This window comes from Manis pentadactyla, chromosome 4 (assembly GCF_030020395.1).
Source record: "Manis pentadactyla isolate mManPen7 chromosome 4, mManPen7.hap1, whole genome shotgun sequence".
NCBI classification, from domain to species: domain Eukaryota; kingdom Metazoa; phylum Chordata; class Mammalia; order Pholidota; family Manidae; genus Manis; species Manis pentadactyla.
In genome coordinates, this window is record NC_080022.1 from 44,089,969 (window position 1) to 44,117,600 (window position 27,632).

Sequence of the window (27,632 nt, forward strand, 5' to 3'; positions counted from 1 at the left end):
CCAAAACCCAGAACCAAAACCCACTGTGGTCCTGGCTTTCCCCACAGAGGCTTCCCTCTAGGCTTTGCCTGAGAAACCCTCAAAGTCACTCTGCAAACCAGAAGGGCCAGAATGCTCTAACCAGTCCAACCTCCAATGTGCATGTGTTGAGTGCTTACTGTATACAGGTCCTGTCCTGCATTCATCACATACTTAATGCTGAGAAGGGCGCCTTAGACACTGATATCATCTCTAAAAAACATCTGAAGAAACAAATTAGGAGAAATTTCAGGGTCACACAGGGGCGGACCCTCAGGAAGGCAGTGCCTCTCCCGACGCTCTAGCATTAGAACAAGGATCTCCATTCTGCTGGAGCATTTCCAGCAATAGATACCTGGGAGACAAATTTTACAAACCCAACCATCTTATGTCATAATGGGTCCCTATGGCTTTAGATAAAATTCCTATAGACAGAACCATGAATAAACTTGGAAAATAATAAACAACTTAGATGAACTTTCTGACGACATGTGCCAGAATGGTGGGCTGAACAACAGAAAGTGCTTTTGGGGACAGCATTTAAGCAAGCCACTGATACCAAAAATGTACATGAAGATCTAGAATACAATTTTTCTGTACATTGAGGGAGGAATATTTCTACGTTTAAGTGTTATCTTCTGTAACATAAGATTCTAAACATGTATAATTAAATTAATAACTTAAATCTTTTAAGTAAGGAAAAATACTTCTGCCAACGATGAAGCCACACTGATGAGCCCCAGTTCTGCTGCTCTGCCTCCACCAATCCACACCCGCCATGCTGAACCTCTGCAGTCCTCTGCTTTGTCGGCTCTAATACGATGTGCGAGGCCACGAAACCCTCGGAAGCACGTGCCCCTCACACCTCTAGGCCATCAGGTTAGAAGCCAAGCCCCGGAGTTTCCACTGTCACCATGAAAAACTAAATCAAGCCCATTCTGGTCAAAGTCTCAGCAAATAAAGTTAATGCATAGATTTTGTTTCCCCCAGCATTCAGTTTTGCTCCCCCAATTTTTGGTTTAACCTCTAAGGGATTGCTAACACTTGCTTAAAGATATTAAGATGATCCTGTAACAACGGTAGGCACTTCAGTACCCAGAAGTATGAGTTTGTCTCTTAGAGTTTAGCTTGTCCTTATTTCTAGGTGTTACACACAAAACTCAAGCGAAGTCCCCAGAAGCACTCAGGACAGGAGAAAGAGGGGCTCTGATGGAGACCCCAAGGCCCTTCACCAGGGAAGGTGTTCCCCCAGCCACAGCTGCAGCCCTGGGCCCTTCAACAATGCTGCTCCCTCTGAAGGGGCTGCCAACAGCCAGCACCAAACTGCAAAATTAACCTTTGTGGAAATGAGGCCCCCAGCTGGTTCCCTGGAGTCTGTGTGTTGACAGCCAGGCCAGGACCTTCCAGCTACTTCTGCTTCACAGGGAGCAAAGAAGGCAGGGGCCTCAGTGGCCTCCGGAGGCTCCAGTTAAGTTTCGCTGGTGAGTGCCGGGGGCACAAAGGAAGGAACCGCTGGGGGAGGGGAGGCCACAGAGCTGAAGGGCTGGGACAAAGGGGACAAGAGACAAAGGGACAGGAAAAGGGAGCCCGCTTTCTCCCCTGAGGAAGGAACTCTCCATTTAGCCTAATACTTCACTCACATGCCCGTGGGCAAGAAATGCACACTCACACGTTTTAGCAGCAGGCAGCTTCAGGTTCCCCGTGCCCCTTCTGTCTCTGCTGCACACTGGTCTCCTTATTCCCCCACTCCTGCTTGCCCAGACCCCTCTTCACCCACTTGTTCAAAGTCAGTGAGACTGCCTTTGATTGGCTGCCTCTCTCCAGCTCCGATCTGCCACCCTGAAGAGACAAAGAATTGTTTATTTGGAGAAAAGAAAACCCTCAAAGTGTCAGCCAGTGGCAGACATGATACTTTGTAAAGAGGAGCAAGGAGGCACGAGCCAGGTGCCAGGTTTTCTAGACTGCGGAGGGCTTTCACGAGCAATGCACACAGTGGGGCCACCCTCTGCACCCTCAGATGTTCCCTAAAATCCTACCTGCTTGGCCCTCTCCAGTTTCTTTCCCCTTAAGACAACTGCCTACCTTACTGGGAGACTGTGATGATTAATCTACAGTGAAGGTGAGAGCGTCCAGCACCAGGACAAGGTCTGCAATAAAGATGGCAAAATCTGAAATGTGGGCCAGGTCAGGCTGGAAAGACCTTGAGTGTCTGGCTCACGGTCTGGGGCCTCTGTCCCATAGTTTGAGAAACCTCAGGGCTGTCTTCTCTGCAGCTCCTGATTGATTTAATTTTTATTTTGGATTTAGTAAGGGAGAGACGTGATGCCATCACATATTACATCAACAAAGCAAATCTGGCATCCACGCCTAGGCCCACGCCACCAAAGGGGGAGTTTAAGAATAAGGCCAGGAGGCTAGCTGTTGCCGCTGGCAAGGACTGCAGGGGAAAGGCAGGAGCGGCTGGGCCCCTCAACAGACCACAGCCCTCCTACCTCCCTGCTGCCACCATGCACGTGCCCAGGCTGTCATCCTGTCCCTTGAACACTTCATTCACCCAAATAGCTGAGTACCTCTAATGGGCTGGGCACAGCACAGGAGAGCATGGTTCCTGCCCTCCTGGCAAGAACATCACACCTAGGGCAGCAAGTCCTGCTCACACACTGTTTTAAAACACAAGACTCTGAGCACTGATGGTGTGCCAGGGCCTAAAGGCTTGCTCATTTGGTGGGGCCTGAGAAGCGGACCACCAGTCCTGCTGTGGGGTGGGGACAATGGGGGCTTGAGGAGGGGTAAAGGGTCTGTATCCAGAGGAGGAAAAGTGGAACCAGCTGATCAAGCCAGAGAGAAGCTGGCAGAATTGCTCTGGGAGCTGGGCTGGGCTACCACACTGGTGATGGCACGGCTCCTGCATCGGGTCGGGGCACCCCTCCCCCAGAGCAGCCTGTGCTGCTACTCCAGAGGGGAGTGACCCTTTGAGTGGCCTGGACAGACTAAGTCACACCTCCCTTCCCTACCCTGGCGACTCCTCCCCATGGTTCCTCCTCACCCCCAGGCCCAATGCTCGAGTCAAAATTACACCCTGAACAGGGCCCCAGCAACAGGCCCACCAAACAATTAGCCACATAGTCAGCTCTGGATCAGAACCACTTTTCCAGTTCTTAGTGACAGCTTCTGTCCCTGTGAAAAGAATACCACGGTGACACATACTCCATGTTAAACACATTTGCAAAAAGAAAAATGGGAGGGAGGAAAGAAGCCATGTGAATCTCAAGGCTGCAGGCAAGCTCTGGATGGGGCCAACACAGCTTCCTGAGAAGCAGCAGCCCAGAGTAGCCCTAGCCCCTGACCCTGGCCCTCCTGGGTGGGGTATTCCACAACAAGCTTGCTGAGCCACTGGAAAGGAGGGCACTATGGCAGGCACCTGGGCCAATGAGGTGGCCCAACCCCTAACCACAAAGAGGGGCATTTTTGTTTTTGGTAAAGCCAAGAAAAATCAACTCAGGTCAGAAGACATAGGCCCCTGAAAGCTTCCTTAAAACCAGCATATCCTTCATTCTTTTAGTTTATGTTCTTGCAGATTTGTGTTTTCAATAACGAATTTTTTAAATGTTTTTACTAGAATAACAGCTATACATGAACATTCTTGTTCCAGCTCTTCTCTTGTCTCCAAGATGCAATCATCACTTTATCCAAACTGTTAGCCATGCCTTGACGAGGCCCCAGAAAGGGCTCAGCTCCCTCCAGCCACACACCAGAGCTGGGCCCCTGAAGGAGTCCTTCCCTACCACTTCGCAGGGAAGGAAGTGAGCCCTCAGTTACAGGCAACCAGTCCAAAAATCACAGAGCTGGCCAGCACAGCGGCCAGGGGGCTAGGGCAGGCCCCGACAAGAGGGACCTTGCTGGTTTTCTATCAGGGGAGGCTGGAAAGCACTCCAGTACCCTCCTAGGGGACAAGACCATCTGAACCTAGAGGGTATAGCTTCTATTTAAAGACCTGCAGCTAGCATCTGAAAACACATTAACCCCAGATGAAAGGGAAGAAGAGTCTATAAGCTCTGGGAGTTAAAGAATTTGCCCGTGTCCTTGTGTCTGCAGCCACACCTCAGAAGCACCAACTGTTTGATAATGAAAGACTAGACTGACAATGAATATTAAGAAAAACAATAATCTGGTCTGACCCCTCCATAAATTTTGGATACAGTGTTCCCCCAGACTAACACCATTAAGATAGTCTTAATAGAAAGTGGTGGTTTAAAGGCAATGAGCATTTCAGGCCCATGGAAAAGCCAGGATGGCTGGCCTAGAAATGGAGAAGCCCCTCCGCTAAGGTGCAGCAGACCCTCTGTGAAGATCAGATAAGAGCTCTCACTATTAGCAGCCGCTGCCCCCACACAAAGGCCCACAGCCCAAGTCCTGAGCCGACCCCTGGAGTCTTGTTTATCTTCCTTGGCTAAGCAAACACGAATCTTCTCAGATAATGTAAAGGTCAACTGTAGACTTGTGTGACCTGATAAAATCACCACCAACTCTGAACTACAGAGGGTCAAATTATTAAATATTCCTGCATAGATAAGCAGGAGAGTTAGAGGAATCAGAACCAGGCCATTTCCCATCATCCTAATTCCACACCCCACTAAGACACTGGCTGAGTGACAGTATTCAGGATTCCAGACACATCCCTGCCCACCTACTCCCAATCCCCCTTACAAAAGGCAAAACTGGGCAAGAGTCACAGGGCTTCCAGTCTAAGAGGCTTCAAAAGTTGGCAAAAGGTTGGGCTAAATTGAACAATGAGCACTTTTCCACACATCTCTGAAGACACTTCACATCTGAAGCTCCACCCGTACGTCAAACACCTATTTTGGAAAAGAAAGGCAAATGCCAAGGCCAGGGTTCAAACTGGGCAGCAAAATTTGTACATGTTCTGAGGGCATCAGGCTTCAGGGAGCCATCCAAATGCGCAGACAGAGCTCAGGGGGTGGGCAGCCTCCTAGTGCTTCCTAATCCACAGATATGAACTGGGCACCCATCAGGTGCCAAGCCTTGAGTTTACAGGCCCTGCCCATGGGCTCAGAGATGAATACAAGAAGTTTCTTAAATTTGGGTGACATGTAAACCAAGACATATTCCAGGTTCCCCTAGTGCAAGAAAGAACAGAGGAAAGTGCTCTAAGCAGGAACTGTGCAAAGGCCCTGAGTTAGGGAGCTCAGCTCCTCAACTACAACCCAACAGTGTTTGGTATCTAAATCTCAGAATCACCACTCCACCCTCACAACAAAAATACACAACACAATTTTTATTTCTAGACACAGCAATATTCCAAAATTCCCTCAATTTGTTTACCCAACGTAAAACATCCACAACTCCTCACCTCTCCCTGTTGACCACCTTTCCATTTCTGCAGTTTTTTCCCAGGAGCAATAGCTTCTAAATCCTGAACAGTTAGTTCTCTTGGGCCTACAGTTTAGGATACACCCTAGGTCCTCACCAGCCAATGGCCTTCCCAGCTGTCTGTCCCTGTCTCCAACACAGGCCTGGGCAGGGACAGGGAAGGACATGTTTCCCAACAACCAAAAGAAAAGAGCAAACTCAATCTGCTCTGGGCCGAGCAGGCCAGGAAGGAAGCAGGAAGTCATCCTGAGTGCAGGAAGTCCTCGCTCATCCCTAGATGAGACCAGAGCCCAGCCCAGCAACAGGCACTCCATCCTGGGAAGGCAAGAATGTCTTGGGGGCAGGGAGCTGGGGTGAGAACACTGCTCCTGTCCTGCACGTGGTGTCTGATGCATGGCCTGCACTGGGGACACACAAACACTTCTAACCTAAAAGTACTTAGTTCTGTTGTTAGCTCTGTCCTCACCCCTACTCCCCACCAAAAACAGTCTTCAGGAAGAAAATGAATGAAGTTTTACAAGCTTCCCTATTTACGTGGGGAACCTTTGTCACTTCCTTTCTTCTATTTGCCACTAACACACACACACACACACACACACACACACACACACACACACGACTTTAATCTTGGCTATGGATTCTGAGTCTGAAAGAGGAATTCCAAACTCAGACCAATTCCAAACATAGACCAATCCACTGGGAGTACTTCCTGCTCTTTCCTCTGCTCCTCTCATTTACTCCTGTGTCTAAACACACCCAGGATAGCTCCCTAAACAGGGACACCTTCCCCAGCATATCAGCTACCTTTCAGCCTCATTCTTTCATTCCAAAAGTAGTCACTGGGCATCTTCTAGAGTGCTCTGCATCGCTGCCTCAAAACGGTACTGCAAGTTGAGCACGATCTCCATTTTATAGCTGAGGACACTGCGCCCAGAGGTAAGCAAACTGGCACAGGTTACCTTGTCAGGAAAGGTCCCAGTGGGGATGAGAACCCAGGCTGCTTCACCTTGTTCTTTGCACCCTGGTTCCCTGGCAACCCATATATCTATTAGGCACAAAAAGCAAAGTTGCTTCTTTAAAAAAAAAAGACTCATTCTGGATTACCAGCAGCTTTACTATTAAGCTTGAAAACTAAAGGCTATTTTAACTGTTGCCTCCAAAAAGGATCATGGAAAACCCAGCCAGCAGCAAGTAGAGCCCTGCTTCAACATCAACGACGCCATGTGGTACAGCTCTTGGAGGCACAGGGTTTGGGCAGCTTTCCCTAAGCCAGGAAAGATACCCATAAGGAGCTGGCAGACCAGGGGTTAGAGTCTCAACCTCTCACTGCCACAGGACTTGGAAGCAAGGGGCAGGGAGGACTGGGTGGCTTTCCAGCAGTGGCCCCTGGACCTCTTCTTGAGGCTTGAGGTTTTCCAGAAAATATGAGTCATGTGCACAGAACCTTACAGCTTATAAAACTACGCACAGTGTGAACTTCAGGAGCTGGGAAGGAGGGCAGGGAGCCTGCAGGGCCCTCTGGCACAGAAGGGGATATGGGCTGTGTCCTGGGGTCAGTGGCTGGAAGCAGAGGGGATCTCAGCCCCAGTTCCAACAGTACTTACCACCCACATTCCAGTGTCTGCAGAGGAGGCAAGAACATTGCATCCCACAGAAAAATGGAATGGTAAAGCCTTCCTTCATTTTCAAACCAGCCTGCCCATTCATCCGGAATTCTGGCTGGCTCTCCATACATCTAAATCCATAAATGGGCCCTACTTTCTGAACCCATCTTCCTCCCAAGCAAGAAGACCCTCTCCTCTCAGGCTTCTCCCACACCTAAGTACTATCTAACAGAATTCGCTTCCTGCCCACCTGCTGGCATCCCTCCTCCTCCTCCTCCCCAGGCCCAGGCTGCTCCTGCCCAGACCCTCCACACCAGGGCATCTCCTTCCCCAGCTCTCGACTTTCCTCAGCCGTAAAACAGAGCAGTAAGAACTTTCATTCCATCCATTCCTCTCACTGGGCTGCCTGGTGTATGAGAAAATACTCTATGAAATGTCAGATATGGTTCATTCACACGCGCTAATGTCTCTGAGGTTCCGCCACACTCCGTACACACAGTGGTTTCCTCATGCCTATAGCCGATCGCTTCTGGGGTGTTGGTCAGAAAACTCCCTTGAGGAAGACCCTAAAAAGAACTGTAACTCAATGACTTGACTGCTTGAAGCTGAAATCCACTTTCTCATTTAAAGCCAAAACAAAGCTGCCAAATGCCAGGTCATCCTTCCTTCTGGAAAGGAGGGACTGTCCAACTATCCCCTTCAACGAAAGCCTCTCAACTATAATCCCCCTTCTCTATAGAAGGGCCCTACCAGATTATTTTCCTTCAAAAAAAACCATGATTTACACATCGGGTGTCTTTACTTTCCAAAGCACTCAGAATTAGGGAAAGGGGGGAAAAACACGTCTGTTTCTATTTGAAACTGTCAAAATTAGCATTCAGTAATTAAAAATCACACCCTTTCTCTTAATAACCTAACCAGCATGATACAATCAGGTTGTGCCAACTCTTTAATCTAATTGACTAATTACAGATTTTAATTTAGTCAGTTACTGAACAACTGTTGACAATTTGTTTTCATTAGGGACAGAACAGAATAAATATTTAGGCTTCCAGTCACAAAGACTCCTGTGATCAGTTCTCCACCGTGACCCCCACTTTGGAGAGAGCTCTGGCTCCAGCAGCATCCCGAGACACAGGTACACATGCAGCTCTCAAACCACTTCTCGGCTATAGCCTGCACAAACCTTCCCACAGTGCCTCTTAAGGCAAAATCCTTAAGTACAAGCAGAGGCCTCCATTCCCAGAGTACAGGCAATTCCCAAATTCACACACGTCACTCAAAAAGTGGCAAACACTTAAATGTTGTGAAGAAAAATAAATTCAATGCTACATGTCACTGGCTTTTAAGCAACAAAATAAGTTAACAGTCAAAATAGGTTTATCTGCATTCATCTCAGGAGGAAGCAAACTGTCACTGACATCTTTTTTATTAAAGACACGTTTACAGGTTTCTACTGAGGTGATCCAATCCCTTCAAAGTGCACTTTTCCCCAAGATCTCCAACTCCCATAGATGACCAAAAGTTTGTTAAAATAACAGTGTTGCTCACAGACTAGAAATGGGGTCCTGGGTTCAAATCCTGCCTCATTATTTAATGATTTCATAGCCATCGGTAATGGCGTCACTTCTCTGAGCCTCAATTTCCTCATCTAAGGAAGGAGACAAAAAACAGCCTCTGCCTTGTGGAGAGTTACAGGGGTAAATGTCATGTCCACACAGTGCCTGGCCCGGGCTAAATGCGCAGTAAATGCTGGTCACTGCTGTTTCAGAAATTAATTTTATATCCCTCACAGCTCCCATGCTATAAATTAGGAAACTGAGACACAGAAAGAAGACAATGGCCAGCCAAGGGTGACACAGCTACTAAGCGGGGAGGTTTGGTTGAGAAAGATGATTTCTGGACCTGCTGTCCATCTCCTCTACCAGATACAGCTCAGAACACAGAGAACATGGTACCTGTGGCTTTGCAGGTCTGTAGGGATAGGGGATTCTGGCGCATCTTCGGGAGATGGAAGCTCTCCACTCAGGGTCTTAGACCCAACTGGGCCACCCATCCTCCAAGCAGCATTTTCCCTATGGGAGAAGCCTTGCAGGCTCTGTGGTAGATGACCTAGAGTAATCTCTGCATTCTGATCCTCCTGACAGAAAACATGAGGGACTTCCCTCCACAGAGCCCAACCCTGGCCATCCCAGAACAAAGCTACATTGGTAGGTGGGCAGAGCACAGGCAGAAGCCACAAGTTTCCAGCCTGAGGACTCTAACCAGGTCTCCTTAAAACTCTATTGGGAACTCTGGAGCATCGATGGTATTTTTTTAGGCTCAACAAAAATCACTTGAGGCAGAAGTGGAATCAGGATTCCCAATGTTTTCTGCTGACTAGAATGCTACCAACCTAGGGTACTCACTCTGGTTCCCCTGAGCTGAGAGCAGCTCTGATTAGCAACTATGCAGTTATTTGTCGTATTTCTTCATTAAAATGAATGGTGACTCAATGCATGCAGTTTACTTGTAAATAAAGTATTTTCAAGCATGGAGTTCACAGGGCATGCTAGGGCATTAATAAAAGGGGGCCTCATAAGTGAGGAGATGGCCGACCTCTTCTTTAAGGTATACAGACCTAAAGCAAGATGTCTTCTTCCTGGGTGAGGTCCTTAAAAACCAGCCCAGACCCTCTGCCAGTGAAAAAGCATGGCCAGTAAGGAGCCATTTGACCCATAGACAGGGCTTCAGCTTGCCTGCCTCCCTCAGGACCATTCCTGCCCAGTCCTGCCAGCCCCAGTATCAAACTACACTGGGCTGGCAGTGGTCATCAATTAATTAAGTGTAAAGATGTCAAATTTGGTATTAATTCTTATGGAGGCAGCATAGTATAGTTGTGAAGAGCACTTTAAGTCCACCTGCAACATTACTGAATCCCTCTCGTGCCTGCTTCTTTTTCTACAGAATAGAAATGAAAACAGAATTTAACCCATAGGGCTGTTTTAAGTATGATGTGAGATAAACCTAAAGCACTTAGAACAGTACCTGGCATATAGTTAGCACTCAATAATTGTTCACTGTTGTTATAAGTTCCTCCTTCATAAAACAGGAAAAATATCCTGTCCCCTACTTTGCCCAAATAGGGTGAGAATTAAGTAAGAACACTTTTTTAAGGCTCTTGGCACCTAGTAAGTACTCAATAAACACCATTAAATAAGGGATTATTAAATCGGTTAAGATTATTATGAAACCACACACTGTAGTTTAGTAATTTATTCCTAAGAAACTACCACCCCAGCGCCCAGTGGCGCTGCATTCCATGGCAGATCATCACTCCCTCACTGTAGGGGCCAAAGTCAAACGTGGTGATTTTTACTTAGTCTCTCCTCTTCAAGTTCCCTTTGACAAAGAAAAATAATGCCAAAGAAAGTATGTGGCGACAGTCAACTAGATTTAAGTTCATTTTCTGTAGCTTGGGGTCAGAATCGACTGTGGCACTCTGGCGATCGAGTTTTCTGTGCCTCCCCGTCCCATGCATTAGCCCGCTGACAGAAATTCACTGCGGTATTTAAAGTGGCAGCCATCACGACTAACTCAAATTGTATTGGCTTCCCCACGCTGAAATGCTCTGCTGAAACCATCAATTGGCCAATTCGGAGATAATGTGGTGGCTGAAATTCCCTGTCATGCTGTAAAATCCCCTTTTGAAGCAGCTCACCAGCCAGAGATCCTCAGTGAAACCTGCAACCGGAGTCGGGGGCCAGAACAGCCTCGCAGAACACAAGAGGGCTCACTGAACTGGAGCTGGTGGACAGCGCTGCCAAGAGGAAGGGCCTCCAGAGAGAGGATAACATTTTCTACTGGAAGCCTTCTAAAGACAGTGAGAAAAGAAGGGCAGCGTGCACACGCCCAACACCAGGCCTGCCCACTGGGCTGTCTGCCCCCAGCACAGTCCGGATGGCCAAAGCCACAGGAAGCCCGCGGCATCTCCCAAAGAAAGCTGCAAAATTCCTAATGGATGGCACAGACACAGGCACCACCCTCTTCAGTGGAGGCTTTCTAAAGTCAGTGGCCTCCACAAGGAAATCAGGTATCCATCTGGCCATAGACTTGCTGGGTTACCACCCTACTCCAGGCCTCAGTTTCCCCATCTGTAAATTGAGAGGTTCTCTCTTAATACACATTCTGTGATTTGATGGACTGCTCACAACTGAAACAGCCTTCTTAAAAGAGGACCACAAATTTACAAACCATTTCCCATGCTCTTACCCAACTTCAAAAAAGCTTGAGAGGCAGAAAAAAAATCCAGGCCTCATTTCATATCACAGTCAGACAAACCAAGGCTCAGAGAGGCCTATCCAAGGCCATCTGAAATAATCGTTAACTTGAGCCCTGGGCATTCAAGTCCAAGTCCTGTGTACTGTTCATGACACTGCTTTAGTCCCAACATCAACCAGGCATGCAGCAGGCACCCACCAAGCAACTGCTAACCCGACCCAGTCTGCAAAGCCAAGTTCTGCCCATCCCAAGAGCTCGCAAAGCTGCAGCCAGCATCCGCAGCATGGGGGAGGTTGGCGACCCCAGAGCCTGGTCTCTCAAACAGCCTTTTGTGACTGGGAGAGAAGGATCAGAGGAAAACCTCAGACAGGGGCCCCAGGGAGCAGCCGTGTTTCTTAAGGTCAGAGGACTGTGAAACAGAAGCAAAATGTCAGGCGCTTCACCCAAACACACAAAGAACAGGGGGACACAAAGCCTGCTGCAGGAGCTGTGCAAACAGCTGTCACCAGGAGGGGACAGGGAATTTTGGAGGTTGGGTCAACCTGGGTCAGCCAGGATGCCCTGAGACCTATTCTCAAGATTCTTGCTGCAGCTGGGGCTTGAACCCTGCAGATGTTCAGACAACACCCTCCACAGGGGGCCAGGGACCCCCTGCTTCAAGTGCAGACAGGCGGGAGGAGCTACACCATAGTCAGCCAGCAGGGACAAGCTGCAGACTTCCAGTGGGAGCTACTACTTATTCAGTATTTGGCAAGCATATGCTGAGCACCTTCTAGTGTTCAATGCACTAAGAGTACGGCAGCAACCACCCAAGGCAGAGGTACCAAGGGCACCGAACCACCAGACACCACTCTGGTGGGGAAACAATTCTCTCAAGAGGTGGGAATCATTCCCCTTGTTACAGATCAGGAAACTGAGGTGAGCAATTGCTTGTCGCTTGTCACTTGGCTTAAGTCACCAGCTGGTAGGTCCCAAGATTCAATCTCAGCCCTCTCTGGGCTAGTAGCTTTCAAAGTTTAGACTGAGACCCATAATAAGGCAGAATTTTATGTCACAAACCAGGCACACATTCATTTATAGATAGGCATGCATAAATCACTGAAAACAGAAGTTACCTGAAACAATACTTAAGTGTTTACTCTGTGTGATACAGTTGTTTCGTATTTCATAACTGCCAGTCCTGACCCACTAAGTTGGTTTCACAGGCATTGATGGGTCACAACTCAGTTTGCAAAACAATGCATTACCATGTGCCACTTGTCTATCTCCATTAAAAAGTGTATTTAATACACTTGATTCCTGGGCAAGGATCAAACCTCCCATTTCTCAAGGCCCTGAGTCTAGCTCACCAACCTTGGGATTTATTCAAGGCCCCAGGAGTGTGGGGTGGCTGAAAGGGAGTGAAGATAAAGGCTCCTTTCCCTCAGGAGCTTTCAGTATAGGAGGGGGAAGGGATACAACCTTGACCCAAATCACTCCCATTCCAGGGAGCAAGTATCAAGTGAATAAGAGACACAGAGTTCCTGGGAGAAAAAAGGATAAAAGAAGGGGGTGTTCCCATGGGGAAGGCCCCAACAGGCCTGGGGGAGGCAGCCACATTCCAGGATGGCACCTGCTCTACAGAAGGGCTGGTTGGCAGGGGAACCATGTCAGGTGATATGGGACCAAGTAGGGACCACGAGGAAGGGTCAAAGCGGGCTGGGAAAGTTTCAGGTTCCTAGAGCAAGAGAAGTGACAAAATGGACCCTAAGTGAACAGCACAGGCCAGGTGCTGGCCAGGGGCAATCTTACTTCCTCCTCCCAAGCGCCAGGGCTGGTTTGGAGACTGCGTGTGTCACCCCACCCTCCAATCACTCAAGGGTACTTAAAAGAAAGGGGGTTCAAACCCAGGGATCCAGAGTGCTAGTCAACAGGTGAGCCAAGCCAATGATGGCTCACCCGGCACATGTGCACATACGCCTATTTACTCCTCAGGCCAACCTCATGAGGCTGGTTTACTTTATTAATCCCATTTTCCGCTTGAGGAAACGGAGACACAAAGGGGCTAATTAAAGTGCCCAAGTCTGCACAGCTTGTAAATACAGCCATGCACCACGGTTCAGAGGATAGACTCCTGGATTCTGACTGGGTTTGCAGGTGACCTCAGGTGGGGCATCTGTCCTCTCTGAGCCCCAGTTTACCTACTTGTAAGATGACCAGGTGACCCCCAGTTCCCTCACCTGCAATTCTCCTATTTACACATACATTTCCTGGCCACTACATGGGGCGGGACTATTTACCTACTCCCACTATCCTTGACTCTGTCCTGGTCTCTTTGAAGAACAAGATCAATCTGCACTTAACACATCCTGGGCTGCATCTGTCTCTTCAACTAGAGGTCGTGAGCAAAGCCAGCACTCAGTAATCGGACTTAATCAACACCTTCAAACTCAGCAGTGTCTTCTATTCCTGGTCTGGGAGCCAACTGACCAAGGCCTCAGGCTCATCCAGGAAGCCGAAAGAGAAAGCAGCCGAGGCGCCCGTGGACCTGCAGAGGCCAACACATGCCTCCCCAAGCTCACCTTCTCCTTGGGGCTCCTTTCTGGGACTCCTCACTCAATCAAGAGTCAAATGAGGACAGGGCAGGATACATACTAAAGAGGGAGATGACGAGATCCCAATCAGGGGATTTTGATCCTATTCACCCTGTGGGCATTCACACAGTGAAACTTTCTCTGGATCCCCCACAGTGGGTTGAGCAAGGATGATCCTTGTGCCTCTCGAATAGTCAAGAAAACAGACCTTACAAAGGAAGGCCCCCTCAGTTAACAAGGCGTGTGAAGCCGAAATTTGAATCCCGATTTCTGCTGATGCCAAGCTGCGAGCCCTGTGGGTCTTACAATTCTGTGGCCACACACAGAAGTGGGATGGGACCTCTCCGTCCAACACAGATAAGGGGCGCAGACATCTCAGGGGAGCATTTATCAGTGCCAGCCTGTGGCAGAACTGCCTGCTCTGCCCTTGCAGGGGTGTGGGTGTGAAACAAGACGGCTGGTGTTAGGGGAGGACTCTGAGACACACAGGGGAGCCCAGGCACCAGAGGACATCACTGGGAAATTCAAGTATCCAGTTCTCATGTGTAAACTTGCTCTTCCAAAAAAATATGCTATTGTCCCCATCATATAAAAGTTTTTAGGGAAAACTTTAGAGCTGCCAAAAGGAAAGGAAACAAACTCACCAAACACTAGCCACAGAGAAACAACCATTTTATATATAATACTCATCGACCTTCACAATAGCCACCCAAAGGAACCACCATTTCCTCATTCTTCAGACAGGGAAACGGAGGATCTGAAAGTCCACTCTGCCCGGATATGAAAGAGTCAGGGCTGCACTCAGGTGTGCATCCCAGCCACCATTCAAGAGCTCAAACCCTTCAAAATTCAGAGGATTCAAAGTCCAGGAAAAGAAAAGCATAACATGGGAGAGAAACATTCCTAAAACTCGTCTTGCTAGTGCTACAGAAAACCCCATTACCCCAGTGAATCAAAAACAATCATTATTGTCTGTTTGCTGTAAGCTCCCAGCAACACGCAATAAAGAAGTTTATGTTAATCACCTAATGCACTTGTGCCATGGTCAGAATTATTACCAAGCTACAAAAGATTAATTTTTCTGAATACTCTAAACCCTAGACACTATTATAAAGGCTACAGCTGGTGTAACATTTCTGTTATCTTAGCTGACAGGCCCTCTAGCACACACACCTCCCTCTTAAGACTCAAACACACGCACACTCACACACAGAGGCAGGAGGTCGAGGGAAAGGGGCAGGCAGCTCTGGCCTGAGGTCCCCACTAAAGAACTCACTCTGGGAAGATTAAGACAGCCTAGGGGACACTGCAGTGAAAGTGGGATGTCTCCTGGCTCCTTCAGAGAAGTGGCTGGCACAGAGCTAACTCTTGGGCCAAGTTTGCAAATGCTGAGCTAACAAAGATGGCATTATGCAAAGACTGGGGCACACGGCTGGTCTTGGAGTTCAAATGAAGTGACCACTGCCAAAAACTCTGTTTGGGTCCCCACCAGCCCTCCCACCCACCTTCCGCCTTGAACTAAAGGGCAAGGATTTGCAGTTTGGGGTCTCGCTGCCACTTGAAACCCATTAAGGTGGCTGCACAGCCCGGGTTCTGGCAAAATGCAATTCCAGTTACTCATTTAGCGTTTAATTAGCTGCTGAAGGAGGAGGAGTCTGGCGGCCTCTGGGGTTAAGAGAAATTGCAGCAAATGGGTGGGAGCCTGAAGAAAGGACACAACACAAAGCCTAAGCTCCAAGAGGAGTGTGTAAAGAAACAACTGTGTGTATGTTTTGTTTTTTTAATCTGCCACACAAGGGTGCCAAGGGTCAGAACCAAAGGCAATGGCGTGAACTTGCCAGGACCCCTGGGCAGATAGCTGGCTGGCTTATCTCAGGGAAGAGCACTCCCCCGGCTACTCAGAGCCCAGCTGCAGCCTCCTCCCATTCCTGCCTGCACTGCTATCCTCTCATGCTCCTGCCCACAAAGGGTTCTGGCAGGCATGGACACTCCCTGCCTGGCAAGAACCTCAGCTCAGCACATCCAACGAGAGCCCTCTCAAATATCACTTTGCTATTTCAAACCCACCAAGGACACTGGACCCCTGCCCACAGAGCCACAAATACCTCAGCTCCCATCCACGCCCAGGACTCTGGGGCACTTTCCTCTTCCAACCTGCCTGGAGACACAGGCTCACAGCTTGGCAGTTGCGGGGGGTGGTCAGCAGGGTCCTGCTGGCTGGGAGCACAGGCCTCTGAGGGAGCTAGCCCTGCTCAGTCTGGGCTCACAACAGCTCTGCTGAATGGGACCTCAGAGCAAGGAAACTGAAGTTCAAGACTCGTCTAGGCTATGAGAACCCATGTTCGCTACACTCCCCAAGTCCTTCACTGGGCATCACAGAAGGGCTTCAGATTTGGGGCAGCAGTCCGTGAACCTCCTGAAATAATGTACAAAGTCTTCTTTGTGAGGACACATGTATTTTCTGGAAAGAAAGGCCATAGCTTTTACCACGTTTTCCCTGCCCAAATAGCCACAGCACCAAATCAACTCCCTTCCCAAGCGCAGGGCCCACCTCTGCCAGTGACTCTGCAATTTCTCTCGCAGGGGCTTCACTTTAATTCTCTGCTAAATTCACTGCTTCAGTGAATGTATATGGGGACACTTTGGGTCAAATGCAAACACTTTCACTCTGTTTAAAAGGGATTCTGTATGAAATGAGTGTTGTCATAAGCTGAGAGGTAGAATTTGAAAGACAGGTTCTAGTCCCAGTTCTGCCACCCGCTGGCTGCATGCCCCTGGACAAACCATCTAAACTCCAGCCTCAGTTCCCTCATCTGTAAAAGAGGGATGAGACTGATTAGTAAAACCCGACCAACAAGGCAGCTGTGAAGCCAAACCACAACCATGTATAAAAATCAGAGCCCCATGCGCAGTGCAAGGAGCCATCACTGCTGTCCAGCACCTTCAGCTCAGAGCCACTTCAGGGCCTCACCTACTCCACTTGTTTCTCACCACCAAAGGAAACACAAAATTAGCTACCACAAAGAGTGAAGGGAGTGCTGGGAGTTAAGAAAGCACCAAAGACACTTCTACCAACCCCGCAGAACTTGGAGATCAAAGTGGACAAGGTGGCCAGGACACCACTGGGCCCACAGTGAGATGGCAGTTGGGAGTGTCCACTCCAAAGGCCAAGACCCAGACAACAGCACCTAAGAGAGCCCAGTGGGACCCACAGAGCTCCCGCCAAGGCTCCGAGAAGCACTGCACTAGCCAAGGGCAACAGCAAGGAAACCTCCCCCCACGGCCACAGAGCTCCTTTGACCTGAGGCAAACCAATTTCTCAGAAAAGTCCACTCTAGGTACCGAATCCCCCAGTGCTAAACACTACCTGTGGTCAAATTCAGGGTGTTCACCCTCATAAACAGTGAGCCAAGAAAACTGAGGTTGCCAGGTGTGGGGAGAGAAACAGACTGTGACTCAAATAAAAACTCACCAATTCAAAGAAGATTTAAATCCCCCTCCCCGCTGAGTCACCTGGTTCATTCCAGGCCCTCCAGCCCGACCCTGACTGAAGAGGAACCTTTGAAATCTCATGACCCTTGACCCAGCCACTGGGAAGGGGAGACAAACAACAGGAACACAAAATCATTTCCCTAAGGGAGCTGAGACCAGGATCTGCCTTTGCAGCCCCACAGGAGTCAGGCACAACTTCCTCATCCTGGCCCACAAGCACTTACTACCCACTGGCCAGGTACCTGGGCTGCACAGACTCCTACACAAACCTTGAGTCTTTTAAGTTCCCTTTAAGGAAAACAGAAGGCAGTTACTCCACTCACTTACGCGCTACTGTATCTTATAGACAGGACTTAGGGTAACGAGTTACCCCACATTAAAATCACCTGGTCCGAGATCACCCAGCAAAACCAAGTCACCAAAAGAACATCTTCCAATATCCACTGGCTGTTTCAGTTACTCACTGTCCCCAATCTACAGATTTTTCCTTACTCATAGTTCCTTAATCTCTTCATTCAATTAGCATGCATGCCTACTATGTGCAAGGTATTGTGGGAGCTACAGAGATGAGTAGCTCTGTAGATGAACTGTTCTCCAGCATGGAAAAAATTAATAAGCTGTGGTTGGAAAGACAAACTTGAAGGAGAGGTTAGTCAGAACAGGGGCAAACAAATGCCACTTGCTGTTGGCCTGGACAGTGCTGGGAGCACAGATTCTGGAGTCATTTACGACCTGTGTTTGGATCCTAATTCTACCACTTACCACCTGTGAATTAACCTCTCTGTACCTTCATTTCTTCACTTGCAAAACAGAGTGGACCTTCTCTCACAGGGCCACTGGAGGCTTAAATGAGGAACTGAACTTACAGCACTCAGCACAGGGGCCAGCCATGGAAAGTCGCCAACAAAGGCTTTGAATAGATGGTTTTTATAGACATTGAGATGACGGGGTGATCAGAAAACTGATCAGAAGGTATGTGCAGAAAACTATCACAAAGTCCTGCATGAAGAAGTTAAAAGATGGCTAGGATTTGAGTGGATAAGAGGTACACATGTTCCAGACAAGAGGAAGGGAGTCCAGAAAGACGCTACAGCAATAATTCTAGCAAGAAGGAATGAAGGCTAACATAGACATGGAGAGATCACATGGAGATTTGAGGATGACAAAGAGAAGATTCCTTTCCTTAATTTTCTTAAATATTTCTTAATATTCCAGTTGCTTCTGTCACCCCTGCAACTCAGAGCCACCCCTTATCTCCTTCACAGTGGCAATGTTCCCGTCCTGTCCCCATTCATCACTCCATTCCTCCTCCCCCATGACCTGGCACTTAAGCCACACAACAGTAAGTGGAGTCCAATCCAGAATGAAGGTTTTGATCCTAAAATCTGTGAACACTGAGCCCCAATCAGTGTAACCGCCACTCTTAGCAGCACCTTCTAAATGTGTACACCAACCTCAGCAATCTCTACACAATTCTGCTGCCATTCTATTACTGAAAGCAAGCCCATGCGAGCTATCGCTGCCACCATGCTGTTTCAAGATGGCAAATGAAAGAAACCACAAGTTGCCAGAGTCTTACTAGTGCATTTAACTTAGTTAAAAATCACCAACTTCTCTGAAGAATGCCTTACAAAAGATAGCGTAGACATCCAACATCAAGAAATTGAATTAGACACATTCACCCATCCCCCAATCTAAAATGAAACTACTTGTACAGCAAAGACTGACCACAGGAATTGGATGTCCACAGATTAAAAATAAATAAATAGATATGCAAGATCTTTACTACATAGAAAAGTCAAATTCACCATGTTTATGCAGCTAATGTACCTCGTAGTCTCCTCCCCAACCTCCTGCTCAGGAAACCCTTTGATCACCACCATGGATTTTCCCAGAAGAACCACATCACAAGTGAACCAGTCACCTCACCTATTACTCCTAAAAGTTTACCAGGCCATAAGTAACCATTTGCCAGCCTCTCTTTTTCAGTCTGGGAGAGGGCATAAGAACTGGTCAATTTCCTCAGCATTCCACTCCAAGGGCATTAATTTTTCCATCATAGCAAAATTTTTAAACATTAAATTTTCTCAAACCTGTGAGCCTCCAGCTGAGTCTCTAACTCCTAGTATTACAGGAGAAATTTGCACCATAAAGATATTCATGGTAATGGGATTTGACACTTGTGAAATTCAACCAGATGGGTCTGGTCTCCTAGGCCAGTTTCGAACTCTGTACATGGGACACAGAGGGCCTGGCCAACTGGGAGACCTGGACATTCAAGAACCCAACTTCCATGCCTTAGACCTTGGGGACCATTCCTAGAACCCAACTTCCATGCCTCAGACCTTGGGGACCATTCCTAGAACCCAATTCCCATGCCCTAGACCTTGAGGACCATTCCTACCCACCTCTGGCAGAAGTGCAAGGCCAAGTAAATCACCTCTTACATGCACATGTGTGTACACACAGACAGGCACGCACACACACTTAACCTTCTACAAGGCCAATGGGAAGCAAAGACTGGCAGAAGGCTGGCAAGATCTTGAGATGCTACCCCATCCACCTACCCCAGGAAATCTTAACCTGTTTTCACCGGATCATAAAGTCTGACTCCAACCCAGGTTTGTAGTCTAATTTTTTTTTTAAGGGGACCGTTGTAGGAGATAAACATGTGGCTAACATCTCTTGGAAGCATTTCATAACTCCTAACTCATCCAAGTAGAGGGTGGAATGACTGGGTAGGACGTACTATAATGTGATGAAATTAACTTTCATCTTTGTAAGAATATTTTGAACACAGGATTATGAACCAAGTATGTACACTGTCTCAGTGTACACAACATGAGCCCTAACCACCAAATACACATATACACCCCAATACATAACTTGAAAGATTGACCCCTGGAAAAGTAATGCAAGAGTCCATTTCACCAAATTCTCACTCAACCACCCCTTCTACTATAAAACACAAGTTTCATACTTTTTTTTTTGGTTGTGTCCATTTTTTCTTAAACCAACTCCTCACTGTCCACTCTGAACATAACCCATACATGCTTATGCCCTACACAACACTATTTAATTCTCCAGATAGGTATTACCCTCTTTTGCATAATTACAACATTACGAAATTCTGTTCACCAAGTTCGAATGCTGCTGGGGGAGGATACGGGGCGAGGCCCATAGTGAGGTGGGCAGAACTGAAAAAAAGGCAAGGCGAAAACAAAGACCACTGCCAATTGGCTGTGTGTTTGCTTTTGGTACTGAAGAAGTTAGAGCTATCCAACCCTGTAATTATTGCCAGGATTAAGAATTTGTTACTCACGTAATCATGAAAGGCTTTTGCTTCACTTGAATGTTCACAAGTGTCTCGCCTTTCAGGAGCTGCACAGTAAAGGTCCCAAAATACACTGCAAGTAGAAAAATAAAATAAGATCAGGTTACTAATTATTACTTGCGTGCCCAATGGCAAGTGCACAAGGCATGGTGCTAACAGCACCAGGTCTCCCAAAGGCTCGATCCCACCTTTCCAGCCTTCACTGGGCACGCTCAGCCTAGAAAACAAAATGGACCCAATCTTTTCTGGCAAGCCAGTCATTTGTAATTAAGAGTAATAGTTCTCATCTACTGGCACCTACTATGTGCTGGGGGCCTCATACCCTAGCTTATGACTACCACAGCACTATAAGGTAGGGGATTTTATCCCCATTTTATTCATGCGACCACTGAAGCAGGCTCCAACAGGTTGGTACAACCTGCTCACAGATGCTCAGATGGGACAGGTGGGACTTCAGATGAGAATTCATGCCTGTCCCATCTGTGCTCACTCTACCCCCTCCCCAAACCAAGATGGCTACATCTCATAGGAAGCTTAAATTGTTAAAGTCAGGACTATGATTCATATGTGCTGCAATCTGGGTGACTGGCAATAAAGCAAACCTATAGATTCTTAATTTCAGAGCCCACACCCCCCTCCTCCCATTGTGCCCCTACTACCACCCAGGTCCTCTCCCAAGATATTCTTATGCAAGAACCATCCTTCCCTGCCCACTAAAGAACATGCATCAGTTAGCTGAAGGAGAGGTCATGGCGACCAAGTATCTCATCCTCTCCTATTCAAATAGAAAGCCCCCCTCAGAGAGGCACTTGTCCTGCAAAGGGGGAGTGGAACAAGGCAGGGGATGGCACTAGAAATCTCTGCCTCATCCCCTTTCATGGTTTTGTATGGTCACTCTGCTTTGTATCACGTAAGAATAGAAATACAAGTCCTATCAACCAGTAAACCCTCTTCAAACACAGAATAGACAATGATATTAACAAGGGGCCTTAGAAACCTTCCCAGGTCAGAAACTCAAGACCAAAGGATAGGAACCTGCTTGAAGGGTAAAATGGACACCAGAATAGCAGTTGACTCTCTGGTCTAGTGCTCCTGTACCCATTACAAGCAGCAGCACAGAAGAAACCACCTTGACCTCCCGTTCTGCCAGTCATCAGACAAGCAATCTTACTCAAGGTGTGTGAACAATGCAGCCTGGACCTTTTTGCATCAGCTCCAGTGCTTCCTCTCTCCCCCAAAACCATGGTCATTTGCTTGGTGTCAAATCACATGAGGCAATTTCTAACTCATAAGACCAAAGCCATAGCCACTCAAAGCCACCACTGTCTGCAGCACCACAAACCCGACATTCCTGGTGCTGAGAAAAGGCTGGAGAACTTTTGGGAGATATGGATAGAAGAGGCAAATCGGGGGCTTCTACTAGCTGCAAAGGGCGGCTCAAGAGCATTCCTTTCTATCCTCTGAAACTGCACATATTTGATTAACTCCACACACTAAATATCTCTAACACTACAAACTCCCCAGCCCCTTCCTTCTAGGTTACTTATACTCTCAAGCCTAAGTTTCTGAAAAATCCATGACGGTGTGACCCACCAACCCCATCCACTCACTCCTCTCCAAAAACAACCTGAGAAAATCCATCGTCACTCCTACAGGTAGAATCCTTACGCCACACCAAATGCCTCCAACACTGGCAGTAGGCAGGTTGGCAGAAATAATTAAAAACTCATTTTCTCAGCGCAAGTTGGAAGAGACGATTCATCCCCCCACATTTCAAAAGGACTCGAAACAGTAACATGAGCTACCTACATCAGGTAAAGGAGCTAAGATCCCAAGACACAGCCCTCCGTTTTCCTGAGCTCCACCAAAATATCCAAAGCCAACTCTGCTTTCTTTTCCAATAGGTCCCACAAAACACCCACGTCTGACACACATAGCAGCTTGCTCCCACTGACCCTAAGCCTCCCTCCTGCCTGCAGCATACCAACACAGCAACAGACCTGGGGGTGGTCTTGATCCACAGTGTCCAGGGGCCTAGGAGAGGGTCACAAACAAGAGAGAACCCCTAACTACCACTAACAGGCACTATGTGAGGTCAACGTGGACCAGTGAGGGGTCTCACAATAAAACTTTGTGGTTTTAGGGATGATGGAGAGGGCGGGGTGTTTAGTATAGAGGAGATGAAGGTCCAGGCAGTCTGAATCAGAATCTTTAGAAGAAGTGGCAGCCCCTCTTACTTTTTCCCCTGGTGCCAGGAAAAGACCCCAGTAGACTTTTTCTCAAGGTTTTGAGCTCATAGAAGGAAAAGGAAGGGACAGGCCAGTTGTAAAACAGACCTGGTATCCCCACAGCCCCACCCCACCCCCACTCCCTCTAATTAAAGCAGTATGCAGAATTGACAAATATCGTTCAAGGTTTTTTCAAGCCCCTGACTAGTGCCCCAGAGCAAGATGGAAAAGTAAGGAGTTTCTGTCCAAACACCAGGCTCGATTTATAGTAGGTTCTCACAGGACGGGAAGATGCAGCAAAAACTTCAGGCACCAGCTGCTTCTGACCTTTCCCTCCTCTGCCTGTCCTGGTATGAGCATCCTGGCCGTGCCCAGTTCTTTGCAAAGCTGAGGGCTAAGACGTGTGGGGGGCCTTTCCAGGCCTCCCATCTTTGTTCACTTGGACCCCGGGCTCAGAACAAAACAAACACATACACAAAACTATCGTACAAACTTACCACCACCACGAGTGCAAAAACCCAGGCGGTTCTCCCAACGTGATGTTTTTTTCCCATCGAATCTGGAAAGGAGAGAGCAGAGGCAGCTTAGAGGAGCATAAGAGAGGAAGTGGGCTGGGGGCTTCCCAGAGCCAAAAGGCTGTGAAGACCAACTAACAATAAATGCCAAAAGGTGATAAAAATTCAAAATGGTGGCCACAGTGGCTGCTCCTGAAAACAAAGGCTCTAAGAATAGTGGGGAGGAGGGGGTGTCAAGAAATTGGATGATTAAGGGAGTTCCACTCACCTCCGACAAGAAGGTCTGTGCAGATTTCTGTGCTCCTACGTGCAGTAAATATTCGTAGACATATAAAGCTAACCTGGAAAGTGGGAAGGGGGTACAGAGAGAGAAGGAAAGCGTCAGATCACACGGGGCGCCCACTCCTGGACCCTGCCAGCCGGCTTCCAGCCCTGTCTGCGCTGTCCCATTGTGGCCGGGACCAGAGGTGAGTAGCTAGCTCGGTGCGATCAGTTAGCGGGTGAAATCCAGGAGACGTGTTATCTCAAGCGTTAGGGCCGGACAGCAGCCCCCAATCTTTAACTTCCAAGTGGCAACGGGGCCAGAACTAGGGAGGTCTCTCAAACTCGCAAGCCACCCGACCCCAGAGCTTCCCTCCTTTCCCGACACACTCTGCCACCCTCTCCCCAGTTTATCGGGTCGGGAGACTCAGTCCTGGACTCCGGGGTGCTCCTCACGCTCTGGAGAGGGCAGCAAAGCGCCACCCTCACCACCTCCCCCTCCAAACAACTGTTCCCCAAGCCTAGGGCCGAGCCGGGGCCGCCGTCCCTGCCCAGTCCGGCGCTCCGGAGGGCGCGGGGCCCGTGGCGAGGCCGAGGGCAGGGAAAGGAGAGCGTTCCTGGCCAAACAAAGCCCCGGGCACGCACTCCTCAAGCCGCGGTTGGACAAAAGGAGTCGTCGGGGCTGCAGAAGCCACGCGCCCCCTGCCCGCGCCGGGTGGGCAAAGTGCGGCCACCGCGTCGAGTGCCCCGGCTGAGGCGGGCTCCGAGGCTCGCCCGCGGGACCTAGCCCGTCGCTCACCGCTGGCCCCCGCGCACGACACGCCCCGCGGCCACCAAGTGCCCCCTTACCATGCGGCGCGCCCCGTCACCCCTTCCCCGATGCCCCAACCTCCGCCGGCTCCCAACAATGGGCTCTCCCACGGCGCCCGCCGCGGCCTCGGGTAAAGGACCAGGCAGACGGCGCCGGGGCCCGGGGCGCAGCAGCCCCCGCCCGCCCGCCCACCTGCCTCCCACCGCCCGCCCGCAGCCCGGCGGCGGCGCGGCCGCCACTTGGAAAATAGGGCTTACTTTTCCCGAGCCTGCCCGTCCGAGGGCACCGCCGAGCCTTTGCCTTTGGCAAACATGGTTTGCAGAGAAGGCGCCGAGCCTCGCCGCCGCCGCCGCCGCCGCCGCCGCCGCCGCTACCTCTCCGGCTGCTCCCGAGCTGCCCCCTCGCTCCCGATCCCCTCCCCGGCGCTCACTCGCTCGCGCTCTCCTCGCCGCGCTCCCCTCCCTCCCCCCCAGGCGCTGGCTCCGCGCTCTTTCCAGCTGTCAAAGCGTCAGCCCCGGCCGCGGCCCCATCTCCCTGGAAGTCCTCCCGCGCCGGCTCGGCCTGGGGTGCCGGTGCCGCGGCCGCTCGCCCGCCGGCCCGGCTGCCCGCTGGCTCGCTCGCGCGCCCGCCCGCCCGGCTCCGCCTGCGCCGCCCTCTGCGCCTCCGGCACCGCTGCCGCCGCCGCTGCCGCTGCCGCTGGTCTACTTGGAGCTCAACCGAACGTGGCTAACCGGGCAAGGAAGCGAGGCGGGCGTCAACGTCCCGCGATTGATAGCCGCCTCTGCCAATCGGCGCACGGGGGCGGGTCCGGGGCGCCCGGGAGGGACGCCCTGTCAGCCCCCGGCAGAGGCAGTTCCCGCTGCGGCCGCCTTCGCGGAGCCGGTGCCCCTGCTCCTCCCGGCGAGCCGGGGGTGTCCGGGGGTGCGCGCCTCTCCCATCTGTAGTTGTGGGGAGGGGACACCAATCGGGATGGGGGAGCTCTGGTTTCCCGGCCCCAGCGAGGAGGGGGTTTAACCTGCGCTCCGCGGCTTGGAGTACTGGGTGGCGGGGGGAGGGCGCTGCGGCAGCATTGGAGGGGAGGGCGCACGGACCCCTAAGCGGAGCCGCCACGTCCCTCTCTCTTATCTGCCCCTCACCTCCCCCTGCCGCGGCCCGCGCCTGCCCAGCCCTTATCTCCCCCCCCCACTCCCCTCGCCTGCCTTCCCCCCTGGGCTCTGACCCCGGCCCCCCCCCCCAGACTCTAGCCTGGCGTTCCCCCTACCCTGGCTGCCCAGCCCCCGGTCCTCGCTCTTGCCCAGTCTGGCTTCCGAGCGGGCCTGGGGCTCCACGCTGCGAGCGGGGCAACTCGAGTCGGCGCCAGGACGCGCGGCTGCTCCTTTACTAGATCATTAAAATACTTTGGAAAACCCCAAAGTGGAGCGGCGCAAAAATGGCCCTTGGCGTGCTTTGGGGAACCTGGGAGAAGGGACCGAGGGACCTAGGCTAAGAGAAGGGAGGCTTGCACCCCAAATTTCAAGGTCTGCCAGCCCTGGCAAGTTAGCCCCTTGGCTTTTCAACGAGATGGTGCCATTCCAGGGTAGGGGGGCGTCACCTGGTCGCCCCACTACCTGGAATGCGCGCCACAGAAATCTGCAAACTTCAAATAAATGGAACTAGATTGGGCTTTGGGGGACGAGAGTCAGGCGTGGGGGAAGGGGAAGCTTCCATTGTCAATGACCCAGGTGTACAATGGGAAATAGAGGTGGGGGCTGGCAGAGTGACCCAGCTATTTGCTGCTGACACCTTTCTGCTCACGCCGGGAACCCGGAGGACACACTGTGTATCACTCACTAGAGACTTACGACCAGAAACTGGCGAAACAGGGGATGACTCCCCCATTTTTAGACTGTTCAGAGCGCGGTTCTCTTTAAATGTGATAAAACACTATAGGCACTGTCTCTTTAAAAGAGTCAAGCAGAAAAAGCTGTGTAAGCGCTGATTGGCTGCCGGTTTGGATACATCTTTAGGGGAGCCTTGAAACTGTTAGCCTAGGTTGATTTTTTTTTTTTTAACTGCGCTGTTCCAATAAACAAGTAACGCCCCTCCCCCTAACAAGCCTCGCACCAAACAATTAAAGGATAGGTCAGTGTCCTGGGGAAAACACGTTTCAAGTAGGAAAACTCAGAACTAAATTTCAACAAAATAAAGAGTAATTCCCTACTATTAAAGTTGGCTTATTTTGATCTGTTGAAAAGAGAAAAGGGGCTTTAAAAAGAAATGCCCCGCAGCAAACGGACTACATTGGTTCAGGAAAGAGACTGAGTGCATTTTTGGAATAATGTTATACTCTGTGTAACAGCCTCCCTAAATTAGAATATAACCGGGCCCTACAAACGCCTCTGGACTCAAGTCTGTTCTCTGCACAGACCTAGAGCTCACAGGCGAAGGGGGCAGGAAGGGAAACACTGAACCCTAGTCTGTGGTTGTCTGTGTGCTAGCCCCTAGTTTAAAGGTTGTTTTGTGAATGAGAGTTGGAAGGGAGTTGAAATAAAAGGATAGGGGAGAGAAGGAAATAATTACAGTTATTTTTTCCCCTAGGCGGTTTAATTTAATAGGACTAACTTAAGGTACCTTAGAGTCTACACTAATTAAATTGGCCTGCTCGTACCCTTCCCATGGACTTATATTTTTGATGGGCTAGGAATGGCCAGAGATGGCTTGTCAACAGACTGACTCACAAGAAGCCTGACTCATCTTGGGTCTGCAAGGCCCACAGACGATGAGTATCTTGAATATTGGTTAGGTCCTGGCTAAAGCAACACTGCCCTTCTCTGGCCCTGCCACACCGCATTCTCTACCAAGTTGGCCATGCCTTGCATCACAGGCATATCTGTGTGCGCATCATTTTTCTCATCTACAAACGGGAAAAGGGGGTAGGTCTTCAATATCTCTTAAGAGTCTGATATTCTATGGCGCCGATTTTCCTTCCATAGTTTTCACCACCACCACCCCAACTCCGCACCCTGAAAAACAGACTAGCTCCTCCTTGCAGAGCATGTGTGGCAAGAAGGGAGGGGCAGCATTCCAGGAACCTGTGCCAGGCACGCAGTCCCTGTGGTCTGCCCTTTGCTGGGGCTTGACATAGCATGAGGCCCCACGGAAGGTT

At 49.8% G+C, this 27,632-nt stretch overlaps 1 protein-coding gene across 6 annotated transcripts in view; it reads right to left on the reverse strand.

Moving 5' to 3' along the window:
- The window catches only part of SSBP3 (single stranded DNA binding protein 3), a 156,444-nt gene extending 131,234 nt beyond the window's left edge, over positions 1 to 25,210 (reverse strand). For 2 of the 6 annotated variants that reach the window (XM_036911190.2, XM_036911185.2), the window contains exons 1-4: positions 24,745 to 25,210; positions 23,684 to 23,756; positions 23,398 to 23,459; positions 20,661 to 20,745 (exon numbers count right to left, since the gene is read on the reverse strand). In XM_036911190.2, the coding sequence (XP_036767085.1) occupies positions 20,661 to 20,745; positions 23,398 to 23,459; positions 23,684 to 23,756; positions 24,745 to 24,800 (276 nt within the window). In that variant the 5' untranslated portion in view covers positions 24,801 to 25,210. The remainder of the gene's footprint in view (positions 1 to 20,660; positions 20,746 to 23,397; positions 23,460 to 23,683; positions 23,757 to 24,744) is intronic. The other 4 variants (XM_036911187.2, XM_036911186.2, XM_036911191.2 and 1 more) reach the window with 4 other exon arrangements.
- Between the last annotated feature and the right edge of the window lie 2,422 nt (positions 25,211 to 27,632).